The sequence below is a fragment of the Podarcis pityusensis genome (genome assembly GCF_964106645.2).
Source record: "Podarcis pityusensis genome assembly, chromosome: 8".
NCBI classification, from domain to species: domain Eukaryota; kingdom Metazoa; phylum Chordata; class Lepidosauria; order Squamata; family Lacertidae; genus Podarcis; species Podarcis pityusensis.
In genome coordinates this window covers 69,264,401-69,283,219 of record NC_138033.1, presented here as the reverse complement: position 1 = coordinate 69,283,219, position 18,819 = coordinate 69,264,401, and the positions used below count along the sequence as shown (strand labels likewise).

General features: G+C 45.5%; 1 protein-coding gene across 5 annotated transcripts in view; it reads left to right on the top strand.

The window, feature by feature from the left end:
- Positions 1 to 18,819, top strand: part of PLCH2 (phospholipase C eta 2) — a 339,924-nt gene that overhangs the window by 220,318 nt on the left and 100,787 nt on the right. For all 5 annotated transcript variants that reach the window (XM_081016003.1, XM_081016004.1, XM_081016006.1 and 2 more), the window contains 3 exons: positions 930 to 1,183; positions 2,311 to 2,430; positions 13,961 to 14,131. In XM_081016003.1, the coding sequence (XP_080872129.1) occupies positions 930 to 1,183; positions 2,311 to 2,430; positions 13,961 to 14,131 (545 nt within the window). The remainder of the gene's footprint in view (positions 1 to 929; positions 1,184 to 2,310; positions 2,431 to 13,960; positions 14,132 to 18,819) is intronic.

Below are 18,819 nucleotides of genomic sequence, written 5' to 3'. Positions count from 1 at the left end.
TCACCAGGCAGGATTGCACATCCAGTCTGGATTCCCTGCTGCAGGGGGCGTAGCCACACGTTCAGCTGTGCGCATAAAACAACTTAAACATGGGTCTTGCCAAATGCAAGGTGGTCCTTTTAAAATGAGATTCAGAAGTAATACAAAACACAAGTGAGTGAGAAGATTAAAGATTTTTATTCTAAACAGCAAGCAATATATACATACCAAGCAAGCACTTCAATCTACCACTTGGAAGCCCCCAAGAAATGGTGAAGTGACTCCCCCAGGTAGACTTTAGTTTGCACGACCCCGCGGCCAATCAGCCCATGCATGAGTTTCTTCCAAAAATTCTGTCCACAACCAACTGATTTATAGCTAGCCTGTGTGGCTTGCCTGACTGGCTACGTGCAGATCATTCATTACTGGCTACATGCATATCATTCATTAGCCACCCCCTCCCAATGCATGACTTTCTCAAAACAATGTCCAACACCAAAGAGGGTACTCATCACTATCTCTTCCTCCTAACTGATTAGGACATTATAGGCTGTTCTCATGCCATCAAAGAACTTAACAGACAAGGAGAGGGAGAAGGAACAGAGGCAGGAAGAGGGCAACCGTGTCTGATCACTAATTCCTCAATCTACAATTTATCTTCTGGATAGATCGCCCATACAACATGTAATCTGGGGCAGGGGCCCTGAATAACACAATCCTTGGGTTTCCAAATGATAATTGAATGCTCAGCAGCCTGGCAGTCATGTACCACAGTCTGTCAAATGGCCCAAATTCAGAGGTGGGGGTGGGGATAAAAATCAAACTCAGACCAGGTGTCAAATGTGGGATGGAAATGGTTTCTTTATTCAAGAGTGAGTCTTTATTCCAACCTTTTGCATACTTGCCCAGCCCACCCCCTCACCTCCTTGCCTTATTTTATTTTTTTCCAGTCTCTATCGATTCAATCCAGGAGGTCTGTGAAGGAAAACAGTCAGAGATCTTCCAGCGCTATGCGGATGGCAGCTTTGACCCTAACTGCTGCTTCAGTATCTACTATGGAGACCACATGGAGTCTCTTGACTTGGTGTCATCCAGCGCAGGGGAAGCTCGGACGTGGATCACTGGCCTGAAGTACTTGATGGCTGGGATTAGCGATGAAGACAGCCTGTCAAAGCGTCAGAGGACTAGAGACCAGTATCCTTCAGTGGAGGGCAGGGGGGTGATGCACTGTTGGCCATGCAGTTTTGATGGGCACCTTGAACACGAGTTCTTCGGCACCTCCCCTCCCCTTTCATCCTCACTTCTGTTTCCCCTGCCCATTTCCTTTTTCTCTTTGGGCCCAACCCACACCATCACCCAGAGGAGAAAAGGGCAAAGCAAGGGAAAGATGTTGCTTCCTTTCCACATTCCTATCACTGCCAACAGTGTAGGTGAGCAGAGAGTGACATTAAATCACTGGCAACTAAGTCCTGATCACAGTAGACCCATTGACACAAATGGACCTAAGTTAGCCATTTCTGTTAATTTCGAAGAGTCTACTCTGAGTGGCACTAACATTGGTCACAGCTCATTGTATTGTTGGAAGATCATTTTAGGAATTCTGTATTGCACACACTGCTACTTCTTTTAGTTTTATCTGCCTGTATTTTATAATGAGATTAAGGAATGTCATCATCATCATCATCATAAACAGCAGCAGCAGCAACCTCAGTGCACAGACAAGAGCAGAAGGGCATAGGGTTGCGGCTTTTTGCAGTGAGCCCCTGGCTGGGACCTTGGGCTTGGCAGATGTCCAACAATGCCAAACCCTGACACTGTGTAACACAGGCAGTCAGGCGTGTTCTTCCTTTGAACCCCTCCCCTCAAATTTTTAAAAATATATTTTATATCCAACAAAGCCCACAATATATTGCGTTAGGGAAGAAGGACCATTACTTCATGGCAGGACACCTACTTTAGAAAGTCCCAAATCCTAACACTATCGGGTAAATCTTTTCTCAGGTAGCTAAGCTAGGAAGGACCTCCCTCTGTCCAAGGTCTTGGGGAGTCTCCCCAAGCAGCACTAGGCAAAATGGAGCAGTGGTCAAACAGCAACAGTTTGCTTGTCATGCCCACTGAATGGATGGTCCCATCTTGTGGCAGAAAGCTTGATCAGATGGCCTTCCACGATTTTATTTCTTCCTGATTTAAGTGCTCTGTGGTTTTTGAATCCCTTTATTTCTGTAGTCCCTGGGAAGCAGCCTTCATTCCATTCAGCATCTTCTCCTCTTTGCTTGCCATGGCAGAGTTGTCTCTTCTCTTTTCCTTGACTCCTGCTAAATGTGGTTGAAGCAAACCTTCGACGAAGCGGACAAAAATGGCGATGGCAGCCTGAGCATCAACGAGGTGCTCCAGCTGATGCATAAGCTGAACGTCAACCTACCCCGGCAGAAAGTCAAGCAGATGTTCAAGGTAAGGGCACTCCATTCACAGCCGCATCTCTACAAGGCAGACTGCAGGCACTCGGGGGCGATAAACTGCAATATAAACACTGAACAGACAGCTCCCTTTCCTGTTGGGCTCTTTTTGTGGCTGCAGCCGCGGCAGACTTGTTTTTCTTCATCATTCCTACCACCAGATGTCCTCACTTTCATGTTTATAGTATGTTACTGGCATGCAAGTCACAAAGTGGCCACAGAAGGTGCGACCTTTATTCTCAGGCTTAACAGTGCCCCCCTGGGAGGTGGTTAGTTTCTAGAATTACCATCAATTTTTTGCATAGCACCAAGTGTCAAGATGAGGTTTGCAGGTTCCTGATTTGTCAGAACTTGGAGAACTGTTGAGAGAATGAACCACACTAACAATGATTGGGCTTTCCACCTCTGAAGAGCAGGAGCGCTCTCCCCTCCTGTGGGCTCCAGCAACTGGGATGCTTGTAACATCCAGAATCACAAGGGGAAGGATCTCTCTCCTCCACTCCTGGGTGCCTGCCTTCCAGCTTGGTTCTGCTCCTCGTCCTTCTTTCTCCTGCTCTGGCATCTAGGGCAGCAAAGTCATGCAAGATCTTCAGGAAGGTCCCATGACAAGGAGAGACAGAAGCTGTCAGTGAGGCTTCAGAATTCAGAGCAGGAAGGGTAAATGTGGCGCAGAGAAGGCCTGTGGCATTCCACCTGAGCCAAAGCCCAGCAGGACAAAGGTGCTGGAAGGTGCTCAAGGATCCGGCTGGCCACATGGTGAACAGTGAGGCTTCAGACTGTTCCCAACTGGGGCACCCAAAAGGAATTGCCAGGTTGCATTTAGTGGGGGAATCGTGTGCAACACAACACCCTGAACGATCCAGTGGTTGTGGCTCAGGGTAAAAAGGGCTCGGGGACCTGGAGACCTGGCCTTTTGATGCACCTCTGTCCCTAGAAGCCCAACGCTTGCTATAGTGGCCTTGCATCCATCATCAGAGCTGCTGCATATTTCCTATTTGTTATGAGGGCGTCCGGAACACAAGGACCATCTGTTCCTCTGAAGTGTAGCCGCTGTGCTTAGCCTGTACCAATTTGTGCTCTTATGATGATAGGCTCTGCATCTGGTGGGGTGCGGGGGGTGGGGGGGGGGTAGGAAATCTGCCACCAGGCATACAAGGGCTGCCTCTGAAGCCTGTCTCTGCAGTTTGGACCTGACCTATTTTATAATTGAATGGGGGAAGATTAAAGCAACGCTGGCAACGTACAGCGCTATTCAAACGTCTTGTTGCGTACTTCACAACGCTGCTGGGAATTCGGACTTTTGTGGTAGGTGAATGTGTGTGTGTGTGTGGCTTCTGAAGTGCGCAGATTGCCTCAAAACAAGCCAATTCCCTGGCGTCAGCAGAATCTAAAAGTGTTGCTGGCACCAACAGAGATGCTGAGGGGTTGGGGGGGGGAGGCAAGGAATAATTTTCCCCTCCTCAAATGCCCAAATCTGCCATTGTTTGTCCAGGTAAAGATGCTGCGCTCTGGAAGGAGAATGTGTATGTGTGTGCTGAGACTTAAAGGAGAAGGATTTCTCTTAAACAGCAGTTTTCACTTCCACCGCAAAGCTGCTTTTGTTGATCCTTTCCAATTGATTTTCTTATATATAAAGCGGAGCTTCAGCAGCTCTGCCTGACATATCTGTTTTCCTTTGGTCTCGTTGCTAGAGCTTATTGCAGATGGAAGTTCTTTAAGTCTGTAAAGATGGCCTTGCTGGATTTGATCCTCTAGCCTGGGGTGAAGAACCTCAGGCTGAACGCAACCCCCCACCACACATCTCCAGTCCTCTCTACCTGATACCCAAGACTCTGCACTAGTGATTTTGCCTTGCTGTAATGTGTTGTTGAATGGTGATGCTTGCTTGCTTGGAGGGTGGTGATTGGTGTGTCTTTGGCCACACCCACCATTGGTTTGCAACTTCGGAAACAATGTGACCCTCAAGCTGAAGAAGGTTCCCTGCTCAGTATAAGAAACCTGTGGCCCCAACCTCATTTTATGTGGCCCCTGACAACTTCCAAAGTGGCTCATTCATTTCTCCCTTGCTTCAGTTTCTTGCCTCTCTGGATCCTGTTTGTGTGTATTTAGTACACCAAAGTAAGAAATTGTTTTTAACTGCTTTCCAAGACAGCAGCTGTGCTGGTCTATTGCATTTCTTTTTAATCCCCAGCATACTTATTTCAGAGTTACCCCAATAAACTCAGTGAGACATACTACTGAGTAGACCTGCAAAGGATTGAGTCTAGTAATATAATAATAATAATAATAATAATTTATTATTTAGTTTCCCCAGCCACTCTGGACAGCTCCCAACTGAATATTAAGAACACAATACAGCATTAAACATTAAAAACTTCCCTAAACAGGGCTGCCTTCAGATGTCTTTTAAAAGTAAGATAGTTGCTTATTTCCTTGACATCTGATGGGAGCAGGCGTCACTACCGAGAAGGCCCTCTGCCTGGTTCCTTGTAACCTCACAGTGAAGGAACCGCCAGAAGGTGTTCGGTGCTGGACTACTAATCTGGACGTGGCTAAAGTTAAAACTGAAGCAGGGCAATCTTTTTCTGTGTTAGTTAATCTACAGTGCTTTTCTCCCCATCTGCTGTTGGCTCTGCAGTCTCCAACAGATTGTCCCAGGGAGCAGTGAAAGCTAGTCCATGAGTGTACCAAACAGGGCACTGCTTCACCAACCTCAAGTCTGCCCTCAACCCGACTCATGGGCTGGAAGTGACCGACCAAGCCCTTCCTGATCTGAACAGGAATTGGTTTCTGATTTCTACCCGATATGCAATATTCTCTTTCTCGTCTTCCTGATGTTGCCTGTAGTTGCTCTTGCTTCTGTCTCCCTGTTTCTGTGAGCTCCAAAAGCTTGCTCCTTACATCTTATTACTCTGAAATAGGGATGTTTTGGAAATTATGTCAGAAATGGGAGCATATATTGCTGTAATTTGCTGGCCTGTCTGAGGTCAGGAATGGAAATCACACAAGCAAATTTGAGCAGTATTCAACTATTGTCATGGTTGTTTTTAGTCTGCAGACATTATATAAATAATTGTGTTGCCCCCCCCCCGCCTTGTTTTCGATGCTCCCCTTCCTTTGAAATGCATGGAGAATAATCGTGTTAGTTTCAGTCATAGCAGATAGCAAGATGAATAATGTGGGTTTTAGTGGAAGTCAATCTGTGGAGGAAAAGAAACAGGACTGAACAGGATGGGCACCTCTGCCTCTTTCCATCCCTTCTCTGAAACAACCCAAGCCTTGAACCTCTCACACATAATAGTTCTTTCACAATCTCTTCCTTGATTTCCCTTCCTTTATGCACAGACCCAAAGGCCTCTTTAAAAATTACCGCTGATGTGTAACACGACAGTGTTTTCTATTAAACTGTACAGAGCTTCAGAGGCTCCCATTGCATATGGACTTTATTAGCCTCCCCACACCATTAAGTTTCCTTCCAGCATACCCTGTTCATTTAATCATAGGGCCTGAACAGTATTGAGGCCACTAGAATCCAAAGGGGGAACTTGGAACATAGGAAGTTACCTTATCCGTCCATCTAGTTATATGCTGACTGACAATGGTTCTCCAGCATTACAGACATGGGTCTTTCCTTGCCTAACCTGGAGATGCCAGATATTGAACCTGGGACCTTATGCATGCAAAGCAAATGCTCTACTGCTGAGCTACAAGTCTTCCTAACTCAAACTGCATCTCTGCTGTGAGCAGATCATGTTTAATAAACTGTCTTTTTTCACACACACTCCGTTTATGCTGTTCTAGCAAATACCAACCCTGCAGAGGTAGCAGCATGGAAAACTAAATATAAAACCCATTACAATCTGAGGATTAAGAAATGAAAATGCTCGCATCTGTAAAAAGAAATAGCGAGGGTGGAGGGTAACAAGAATTAAAAGGGAGAAACTAGAGGAATGGATATATGGATTATCACTAAGTGCCCATTAGAGCCTTTCAAATTAGCTCCATCGGTTCTCCAAAAGTGACTTTTTAGATTCATGGGAAAGCAGAATGTATGTTTTCCCTATAAAAATGCACTTGTGAACAATCCATGACAGTTTATATTAGAGCAGAATATAAACTGGTGTTTTGCTCAGGCTTTTGTATGTATCTATTTAGGAAGGCAAAGTCAGGTACTGATTGCGGGAAGAATGGTTTTTCCAATTGATCCCCCTCCCACTTACTGGGATCCAGCTTCAGTTTATTGGTTCTCATTCAGTCCATCACCAACCTGGTCCAGGACTTTCATGGCACCACCTAATTCAGATGGTCACACTCTACCAGCCCTCTACCAGGTAGTCCAGCAGGACAGCCAAGGCCGGTTTGATCCCAAAACCAGACCTGAAGCTAAAAATGGATCAAGATAATTGGTATCTGTGTTTTCCCATTTCTGCATTAATCTGCTTTTAAAATAATAATAACCCACATTTAAATCAGTATTTAAAACGTATTTTCTCTTAACACTTTTCTTCTAAATGTATTTCCTCTCCAAATATGCACATTTAACATATTTTTTATTGTTCTTTGAGCCCCAAGACCAGGTCTCAACATTCTGAGGAGCACATAATTGAGTGGATAGTTATATACAAATCTGCACATTCGTCTGGGAGGGGAAGATCAGAACAGTTCATCCCAGAATTCATGAAGACCAAATTCCACAGGCATCCCTGCTTGTATAGACACTGGCCTAACTATCTTTTTTTGTGGTGCCATTCTTACATCAATCCTAAGAAACCACATGAAAGGATGGAATGAATGAGGGTTCAGTTTTAGAGCCAGGCACCCTTAGAAACGTAGATCCTTTCATTCAGCTGAATGGTTGCTATTAATTGAAGTCAGCTCAGTGTCTGGCTTTCAGCCCTGGCTCTACCTGGATTAGGGGTGGGGCGTTGAACGCTCTGCATGGTTCTTTATTTTCTTTCATTAATTCTCTGTCTGGCTTGATGAACATGAGAGACAGTTCACTTTTTAGTTCATTATTAGAAAACTTTCCGCAGATGATATTAGGGTGGTTTGGGTTCTTCCCCTCCCCTTTCTCTAGCTTGCCTGGTTTCCTTTAGCTATTAACCTCGTGGGAACTAAATCCACAGTGGGTGAAAATGAGACAAGGCACCATTGTGCAGTGGAGGCCCATGGAAAGTGAAAAGGGTATTGAAGTGGCTGGATATCTGTTAGCTGGGGAAAGTGCCATAGCTCAGTGACACTTCAGTTGGAAGGGATCTTAAGGTAAAGGACCCCTGACAGTTAAGTCCTGTTGTGGACGACTCATCTCGCTTTACTGGCCAAGGGAGCCGACGTTTGTCCACAGACGGTTTTTCCGGGTCATGTGGCCAGCATGACTAAGCTGCTTCTGGTGAAACCAGAGCAGCACACGGAAACACCATTTACCTTCCCGCCGGAGTGGTACCTATTTATCTACTTGCACTTTGACGTGCTTTCGAACTGCTAGGTTGGCTGGAGCAGGGACCGAGCAATGGGAGCTCACCGTGTTGTGGGGATTTGAACTGCTGACCTTCCAATCAGCAAGCCCTAGACTCAGTGGTTTAGACCACAGCGCCACCCGCTTCCAGTTGGAAGGGATCTTAGAAGCCATCTAGTCCAATCCTCCTTTCTCAACACAGGCTGTGCAATTCAGGGTACAACCAGAGCATCCCTGACAGATAGCTATCTAGCATCTGCTTAGATACCTCCAGTAAAGGAGTGCCCATCACCTTCTGATGCAGTCTTACTTTCCCACTGCCCAGCAACTCTTCCCATTAGGATGTTGCTCCTAAAGGTTTGGCAAAAAAACCTTCAATTTCCAGCAGTTTGACTTCGCCCCCAAAAGTGCATTTCTCCATTGTCTCCCAAGACAGATGGATGCCAACTAACCACATTCTAGTCCTACCCGCTGAGGCAACAGAGGCAAAATTAATTCCATCCTGTATGCGGCAGCCATTCAGATATTTGAAGGCTACTCTAAAGCCTCCTGCTATTGTCTCATCTCAGTTCTAAACATGCTTGGCTCTTTCAACATTGTTCATAGGACTTGGCTTCCAGACCCCTCACTCTCCTCTGGGCATGCTCCCGTTGGCATTCAAACCTGGGCATTTTGTTCCAGATGTGGCCTGAACATCACAGACATTTTGCATGCAGAAGGTACCAGACTGAGTCCCTCACACCTCCAGCGAAAAGTATCTCAGGTGATGGCAGTAGCAGATGGTGTGGTGGGCAGAGGTGCCTATCTGACCTCCTGGCAGGTGATTCACTGCTGCTTACTGGGAGGGAGGTGGGGAGTGCAAATTCACCTAGGTGAGTCAACCCAGCAACCCTCCCTGCTTCTCCTTTTCCTGGTAAGCAGCAGCGACGTGGCTGCTGGGAAGCCAAGTATGTGCCCTTACCCCACCATCTTCTACTGGGGGATGGGAAGGGCCTCTGCCTGAGAACACTGCTTTTTGGTGCATCATACTGAGGCCTTGTTTGTGCATGCCTATTCATCACTTGATGCCTGCAGCCTCAAGCGATGACTTGCTTGTGTGAAAGGTCCATCACAGATGCAATGGCTCAGGTAGAGTATTTAATGACTCCTTTTCACAGCACTTCCAGTATCTGAAAGCAGATTCCTCCTGAGGTGGAATTTTGCTCCAAATTTTTTTTAGGAGCTCCACTGAAAGCCTTTGAGGGTGCTGGGTTGGTGATCTCTACCGTAGAATGAAGTCTGCATCTGTTGAGAGCTGCTGTCCGTGGTGCTGATTCCATATCTTCACCCAAGAGAAGTCAACAGAAATCTTTTTTTTTTAAATGACAGCTTTTATGACAGCAGGCTGAAATGGGGGAATGGGAGCAGTATTTGGTGTTGCAGATGCCCGAGGTGTGAGTGAATGAGGAGGAGCTACAGCCATAGCTTACATTTTCTTTCTCCCTAACAACCCCACAAGGTTAGACTCAGCAACAGCAAATGACTGAATTTCAGCTAGTGATCCTCATGGCTGAGTACAGGATTTGAACTTGTGTCTCCTGGGAACAAGCTCAGCTCTCCGGCAACCACCACACTGGCTCTCCAACTGTTGGATTGTAATGGGAGAAGATCCAGCTTCATCTAAAGGGGGGGGGGAAGGCCTCGTCTCTTTCGGGATACCTGCCAAATGGGGAAAAGGATAATTACCACCGACATGTGAAGGTTGCAGAGGATGGCAGGATGGATGGGTGATAGGGCTGTTGTACCACCAGTGTGTCCAACAGCCAGTCTTCCTACCTGGCATCATCTGCGCAAGTGACCCTACAACTGAGCCGTCAGCTCCTCAATACCTTGTTACATTGCCCAAAGACAACTTGACCATGTTTCACCCAATTAAGTGTCTGAAGCGGCAAGCCCTGAAGGCGGGCACTTAATTTTCTGTGCTTTGCCACATGACCCTTCCCTTAACTCTTTCTCTTGGCAGCCGCTTGGTTTTAATTGAAACTTCAGCAAGGCAAAGCTGCAGACTGAAGCTCTGCAGCCATGATCAGAACGGCACCCTCTGTTTGGGAGCTGACGATGCTCTGTCTGTTCTGGATGAATGGCTTATTTCTCTCCCCCCCATTATGCCCTCGAGCCCCCTTGCTGCACGTTTATTGACTCTGTTTGGTCTTCTCTGGTGGAACATGATGTAGATTTGCTCTCTTAGTGGAGCGAGCTTTGCGTATATCTGACTTTGTTCTTTTTATTTCTTTTTCATGTACCGAGGGCTTCTTTAGATGGGAGGAAATGGATCGGTTTTGACGTTTAAAAAAGTTGGCCTCTTTTGATGGTGTTTTTCCCCTCCCCCTTTTCTGCAGCATCCTTGATAATATTTTTGCAATATGCAAGGTTGAGCATATCCCTCTGAGCTTCTTAATGTAGTTACTTATTTATTGTTGAGGTGGTGGAGGCTTTTTGGGATGTAAGGATGGTGTGGGTGTTGTGTGAGTGATCCCTTATGTATAGTGATTGTGCTGTGAAAAAGAAGAGAATGTCTGTGTGTTTGTGTGTTGAAACTTGCTGTGTTTGGGAAACTAGTACATCGTGGTAAGGACTTGCCTGGCATAAGAGCTGTGAGTGGTTGTTGGGATGAGGGCAGGATTGATGCATTGCCCACTGCCCCTCAACACAGGAACATAAGACAAGCCTGCTGGATCAGACCAGTGGTCCATCTAGTCCATTATTCCATTTTCATAGCTTCCTGTTCTCAACCTTCCTTCCAAGTCCTCAGAAAGGAGCAGGTTCTGCTGTCCCTGGTGGGTAGAAATGGGAGAGAGATTAGATGACATTAGCATTTACAGGTGAACCTATCAAATTCACACTTTTCCAAAGCAATGCATGAGCAGAAATACACCCACCTTCAAAGTTCAAACTTCTCCAAAATTTGCAGTGCAGTTGTCCAGCCAAGTAATGTGTACAAAAATGCATATGCTAATGATAAGTGTCCATTAAACTATAAGGAGCGTCTCCACCCCCATAGTTCAACCTGGACACTGAGGTCCAGCACTGAGGGCCTTCTGGTGGTTCCCTCACTGTGAGAAGCCAGGTTACAGGGAACCAGGCAAAGGACCTTCTCGGTAGTGGCGCCTTCCCTGTGGAACACCCTCCCATCAGAGGTCAAAGAAATAAACAACTATCTGACATTTAGAAGACATCTGAAGGCAACCCTGTTTAGGGAAGTTTTTAATGACTGATGTTTTAATGTATTTTTAATATTTTGTTGGAAGCTGCCCAGAGTGGCTGCGGAAACCCAGCCAGATGGGAGGGGTATAAATATTATTATTATTATTATTATTATTATTATTATTATTATTATTATTTAGTGAAAATAGCATACAAAATGCTTTACATTAGAGGAAATTGCTTTGTAAAAAAATTGTATATTTGGAGAAATGTGTATATTAGGGCTGATGTGCATACTGATGTGGAAGTGTGGAGAACTGAGCGTGACATTGGAAAAATGAGAAAACAGATTTGACGAATTTGCCCATCCCTGGACTGCACAGAGCCCTCCTCCACCACCGTGTGCCCAATTCTCCAATGATCCACCTCAATAACCTTACTCCTGGACATCTTAATCTATGCATGTCCACTGAGGTCTCCCTGTCTGTAGCATGAGACATCTACCTTGGTAGATGGAGTATCTCCTTGAACAGTGCAACATCACTTTCCTAATCTTGCGTCAGATCATTAGCCAACTGGCTAACCAAGAACAGTGTGTGTGTGTGTGTGTGTGTGTGTGTGTGTGTAATCTGGTCAAAGTGCCATCTGATGAGACCCCTCCTGTATCAGGGAGTAGCAGTGAACAATACCAACACTCCAAGCCTGGCTTGGTGACACCCTTTTAATTTCCCACAGAGCCCTTGAGTGCCTGATATAGCAAGCACCAGGGCAAGTGACCCAGATGGCTGTATTGGGGACTACAGGGCAAGTGTTAGCACTTGTGGATCTTGCTTGGGTCTTGGCAAGTGCCTGGGGATACTATGTGCTGGTGTTGAGAACATGGGAGCATAAGAAGCTGCCTTATATTGAGTCAAACCATTGGTCCATCTAGCATTGGTCATTGGTGGTGACTGGCAGCAGCAGCTCTATGGGGTTTCAGAAAGGGCTTTCTCCTACCTGGAGATGCCAGGGATTGAACCTGGCACATTCTGCATGCAAAGCAGATGCTCTGCCACTGAGCTATAAACCAGAGCCTGCTGGCCACACTGATGTGAGACTGGAGGGTAGGCTTCCTTGCAGCTTCCTGGGCCACCCCAGTGGATGGATACATCAGCCAGTCTGATATCTGCTTCAGGAGAAAAACCCAAGCCCTGGTTTCCCATGGGCTGGTTGCTTTTATTACTGGGCCACCACATTTTAAGGAGGACATCTTAGGCTAGATGGCCTAAAAAGGTTCTTTTCAACTCTTTGATTCTATACTAATCAACAAAGCTCCAAGTTGCTTTAATTTATTGTACAAGAAAGAGAAGGGGCATTAGGAACCTTTTGTGTTTAATGATGCTTATTTGTTACATAAGTGAGAGAGAGCTCTTGTATATTCTGGGGCACATCAAAAGCTTCAGTGTGTTGGAGTTGCTTGCTATTAAATGCCAGCAGATGCTAATGGAGTGTGAAGCTTTGCATAATGACAGCACTGAAAACAGAATCAGATGTTTTGCAGTCAAAGAAGGTGAATCAATGATCAGTAGGACGAGGGGGAAATGCCTAGCAGAAGCAACAAATGCAGTTAAAAGCTGCAATGAGAAATCCATTAATGCCCATTGATTTACATTTGTGAATTGCACAAACAAAAGTGAATTCCAGCCTGGTTGGAGATGGCAGCAGAGCTTGATTAAGAAGTGACCATCTTGGCAGCCCTGCAGATCTGCCAGAAATCTGTTTTTCCCCACAATAACACCCATCCCAGTTGAGACATCAAAAGCGGTGATTAGGAAATGCCGTAATTGGGGAGAAGTTCCCTCTTTGATGAAGGGGGCTAACTTAGATCTCCACTCAATATACAAGCATCTTTTTATAATTAGTGCGGTGACAAAACAGAACTAGGATAAAAGCATTTTTAAAGTTTGTGTACTCGCATTATAATCCAGAAATGTCTTTCCCAACCTGGTGCCCTCCAGTTGTTGTTAGGCAACTACTCCTATAAAGTGAGTTGTAGTCAAATATCTGGAGGGCACCAACATCTGGAGGGTAACATCTGGAGGGTAACATCTGGGGGAGGCTGGACTAGGGTGGGCTCATCAGAATATGGGTTCACCAGGAGGAACTTCAGAACCCATGTGCAAGGCCATGCTTGAGGCCTGTCAAGTAATAATAAAGAAGAGGATGACTCTGAGCATGTACAGAATTATATTCCCTCACTACTTAATAACCACAACTATCCCAAATATATGTAAGATTGGAGTGGAGATTTCAAGATCAATGGATGCAGTTTCTATCCTGGGTTTATCCCTGTTGGGGCCAAACCACTGAATACATGTGAGGAGAGAAGGACCAGGCTGCTATTTCAACAGTTTTTTGGGGGTGGGGGAGCCTACGGAAAGTCCACAGTAGATGCCCACAGTTCTGCAGAAAGAAATGGCATCCTTACTGTCCGCTGCCAGTTTTTACCAAGAATACCCTGGGAACACACCACATTCTAAAAGATGGGAACAACAGCCATTAGGAGGACCACTGAAAATGGTCAGCACTCCTGGGAGGGAAATAATCTGGTCCTCCCTCACCCTGGTGGGGTGCAAAAATCTGCCCCAGATTCACTACCTGCAAACTGCGGGGAGTGGGTGGGTAATTTTTGGAGCCATTTTCAGTCCCACTCTCCCCCCAGCACAACCCATTTTGGAAGTTAAATACTGGAATTCATTCTTGGGCTATATAGGAACTGGGTTCATTTTACTCTCCACATAGCTTAGCATTCTAAACTTTGGCTGCAGTTGTTGGCCTGCTCACCGTGTTGCTTCTCAAGGGACAAGATGGAAGCCTGCTAATTGCAAATGTCCCTCTGTGCCACCAGGAGGCAGACACAGATGACAACCAAGGAACTTTGGACTTTGAAGAGTTCTGCGCCTTCTATAAGATGATGTCGACCCGCCGGGACCTGTATCTTCTCATGCTCACCTACAGCAACCACAAGGACTATTTGGATGTGGATGACCTCAAACGCTTCCTTGACACTGAGCAAAAGGTAAGCATTGGGGGTTCACTCCTCAATCTTTTCTAAGGGTGTGAGAAGGCATTGTTATGCCTCACATTCGCTGCGTTACACACCTGATTCCATTCCGCTGCAGTTGGAATGCCAACCAATGCAGAAACAGGGTGAACTGAATTTAAGCATGGGAAAATAAGAAACTGAAATCGGCAGGTTTGTCAATGCCTAGGCATGACCCCTCCCAAACTTATGTGTTGTCACTTCCCAACTTCTCCCCTGGCAGGAAGGCTGGGATTTGGGTGGGAAGCTTGTGCAATGGAAGCAAGTAGCATCATGGCTTCCTTTAACCTTAAGAAAAGGGACAGGCTGGTCACCACCCTTCCGAAAGAGATTTCACATTTTCTGCTACAAAGTGAGCTTTGCAATGTCTGCTCCATTCTTCTCAGTGTGATTTTTTTTTTGCCTCCATTAAACTACATATTGAACACCAAAGTCACCTATGAAGAGAAGGTCACCCCTGAAGATCTGGGAACTTGTCCAAGCATTTGCAGACAAACATATAAATCATCTTGAGGCATTTCTTTGGGGGGGGGGGGGAAACCCTCCACAAACAAATCCTTCCAAATATTGATAGTCCCCAATAATGGCATGGATATTTGAGGGAGGAATAAGGAATAACTTGGTTTCTTCAGGACCATGTAGCTTGTTCGTTGAAACATGAATAAAGCATACAAACTGTAGTCCTCTTCTCTTGCAAATAAGACATATACCACTGTCCTACTCTCACCATGAATCCATGCCCACAAATTCCTGATGATGAAATACTTGTCTTTGGATGGCCTTCTGTTCAGCTTGGTGTGGGCAGGCTAACACTGGGGCAAATGGAGGACCGACCCACAACCTCAGTGCTGACTTTGGAATATAAAGCTTTTTACAACTAGGGACCAGGATACCTGAAAGATCATCTCGCCCCTTATATAACCAAATCTATCACTACTCTCTGCAGAGGAGGGCCTTCTGCAGATGCCTTCTCACCAGGGAATACAGGAGAATATAGAATTCAGAATTTTACCGCTGTGGTACCTACTCTTTGTAATTGCTCCCATTTAATATTAGACAGGTTCCATCTTTATTTGTCTTTTTAGCACTTGCTGAAGACCTTCCTTTCCCAACAAGTCTTCTAAGTAGAGGTCTTACCGCATCAGCACTGGAATTGTTTTAAAGATGTTCTATGGTTGGTTTGGTTTTTTCAATGGCTTGTGTGTTTGCTGCCCTGTGCTCCTTTGTGAAGAAGGCAGGATAGAAATTTAATAACTAAATACAATCATTATAGCTTACTTTTTGTGGGCTGCAGTCCACTTCATCAGTTAGTTACAGGTGTACATTTATACCATATGGCATGGATTGTAAACAGTGCAATCAGAGGAAGTTTTGTGGTTACCCAAATTCTGGGTATTTGCACTCAAAGACCAAAAAAATTAATAATAATAATAATAATAATAATAATAATAATAATAATAATAAAAAAGAGTTCAGATTTTTAGTTTGGGCAGACTTCACCACACTCAGCAGTCTTCTCCAGAAGAGCTTTCATTCTGGGCTGGAACCTAATGGCAAGTATGCTTCTTCTTAATGCTCTCATAAAAACCCAAATACATTTGCCAGCTTTTAATCCTGGCATTTAAAGGCACTTTTTGATAATAAAACACTGAGTACCACCTAGCAGATCTGGCTTGCAGTTATTTATGCATTGCCAATTAAATGGCAGTCAACTAACATCACAGCTCTCTGTTGTAATGTTTGCACCGCACTATCAAATTTACGATTTTGTTTTCTGCATTACAAGAACTAAAAAACTAAAAAAAATATAAGCAAGGTCTTACACTTTTCTGCATTGCCGCATTTATATCTAGGCATGGCTGGATACTGATGAAAGGTGCCAGATCTTGTTTTCTAATGTTTGTGCAAAGCTCTCATAAAAAGCAAATAAACCTGCTGCTGTTTTTGCCTCTGGCAAAAATTAAGTGGCATATTCCCATACACAAAACCGTCCCAAGGCTTCTTGTGCCAGGTAAGTGCATAAATATGATTTCAATAGGAAGAATGTTGGGTCTTTTGCTGCTTTATTGTAACATTTAGATTGGAGGCTGCGAATTCATTAACTTTGCATTGGTCTAAAAGCCAGGGGGTTTCCCCTCTCTAAACATGCACAGAACAATTCCAGCAAATTATCCATCTGAATTTAATAGTGGTGCCGGAAAATACTTCTTCTGCCCTACCTGCTGTAATTAATCTGAACAACTTGCTTAACCCCAAGATTTACATTTAAATGCCTGGAAACTGTGAAGCAATTATAGGCTTTCTCCAGCTAAGTTCTGTGCAGAGTAGGTCCATTGAAATTAATGAACCTTATTCACAGCTATCGATTAACTTCAAAGGGTCTTCTCTGAATAGGACTGGAGTTGGATGCAACTGTTTGATAGCAGTGCCTCTGAGCATGTCTAGAAATCCTTTCTCTCACCACTGAATATACAGAGCTGAACCTGGCTTCAAAAGTCGAGCAGTGGAATCCCCCCCCCCAATAATCCAGGTTTTCTGCCATTCCTCTGTGGTGCATAAGTGCCCTGCGTTGGGCAGTGGGGACACCTTGCTGTGAGTTTTCTTCTCCACTCTCTTCCTAAAGAACTCTCCATCTGCTTTTTCATGGTCTGTTGGAGATTCTAAATGTGTCCTTTGCTCAGATGATAATCTTGTATTTGTGACTGCTGCCCTTCTAAACAAGTTAGCATTGGTTTCCGTGTCACTGGGCTATTGATCCCCCTAATGCTGAGAAGGGAGGGGGAATCGAATCTCGCTGCATGTTTGGGTCTGTGTAGATAATCATCAGGAGATACAGCAGGTGCTTTTACTTCCTGCTTTCCACATTTCTGAGGGACGGGCCCACCGAGTTTCTGCAGTCATGTGTGAACTAGTACAAAATGTCCCTCAGCCTTCGTTGCTTCCTTTAACCCCCCATTTGGGTCCGATGAGTTATTGACTTTGTTCTGCTCACCCCACTCTTCCTCACCCCCTCTTCTCTTTCTTGCTCCCCCTTCTCAGCCTCTCCACTGTGCTTCTTCCCCCGCACCACATATTTTCACATCTAAAGGCTACAGAAATGCATAGGCAAATATATAAATGGTAAAGGTAAAGGTAAAGGGACCCCTGACCATTAGGTCCAGTCGTGACCGACTCTGGGGTTGTGGCACTCATCTTGCTTTACTGGCCGAGGGAGCCGGCGTACAGCTTCCGGGTCATGTGGCCAGCATGACTAAGCCACTTCTGGTGAACCAGAGCAGCACACGGAAATGCCGTTTACCTTCCCGCCAGAGCGGTACCTATTTATCTACTTGCACTTTGACGTGCTTTCAAACTGCTAGGTTGGCAGGAGCAGGGACCGAGCAATGGGAGCTCACCCCACGGGGATTCAAACCGCCGACCTTCTGATCAGCAAGTCCTAGGCTCTGTGGTTTAACCCACAGTGCCACCAGCATCCCTCTATAAATATATAAATATAAAAGGTAGGGCTGGCCTAATGCATTTTGGCAGCTGAGGTGAACCACAAAATGGCACCCCCCTTCCCCATCAGGGAAGAAGGGATAAGTGGAGAATACATCAGCAACAATGGCTGGTGTCCATTGTGACTAGTAGGTTAGCAGACAAGAAGGCCAACAGTAGCTGGAGCCAGAGCCAGTGGCTGGTGGAACCAACTATCTCTTTCTCTGTGCCCATCCTCCTTCCAGCTAAGTCCTGCAAAAGCAACACTGGCAGTCATTGAGGAGCAGGTTGGCATCTAGTGCCATCACCTGGACTGGCTGTAAGTAAGGAGAAAGGCAACTGGAGGCTGGCTGAGAACCGAGTGAGTTTGGTGGAGCAGAGACACACCTGCCCTAATGGACCTGTGTCTCCACAGGGTAAATGTGTCCCTAGGCTGTACCACATTAGACTGCAGCTGGTGTTGTACATTACTGAGTATTCTTCCAATCTGCCAAAATACAGGTGGATGCCTGTTCCATGGTTTGAATCAGTACCAGAGGAGCCAGGCATACAGAATCGCAAATTGTCTATCCTTGATGCAGGGGGTGCTTGCTCCTACACAATCCATTCCCCCCCCCCCATAATATTTTTAAAAGCACTTTCAGTACACAGTTTCCTAAGGACGTCGTCTCTTACCCTACCACCTAATACACTCTGTCTGGGTTATTTTTCAGGAGACTCCCAATTCTTCCTCTTGCTTTGTGTCCAGGAACATCTGCCACACGGACTAAATTTATTGACAAGCCAAAACTGGTCCATGTCATCTTGCCATAGGAGCTGTCTGTCACCAGGACAGGGCAATCAGCATTGTGTTACTTTCTGCCCCTGGGCACTAAGGCCCCACTTGGGATGGAAATGGCCTAGAAAACCATGCTTTGCGTTCTGTGGAGGACAGCCTGGCAATCATTGACGGGATCGTAGCTTTCGCCCTATCAAAGCTGACATTGATTGGCAGAAATGGGAATCTCACTGGCCGGTTGGAAAAGAGGCAAAGGGGGGGGGGGAGATGTCGCACACAGCTAGAAAACCATCCAGTTGCAGAACTACTCAGAGAAAGGGAGATTTGTTAAATGGAAGGAATTGTTGGCAATCTCTTATTTTGTGCACAACAGCAGCAGCAAAAAACAACAACCTTCCTTTTTGTTCTT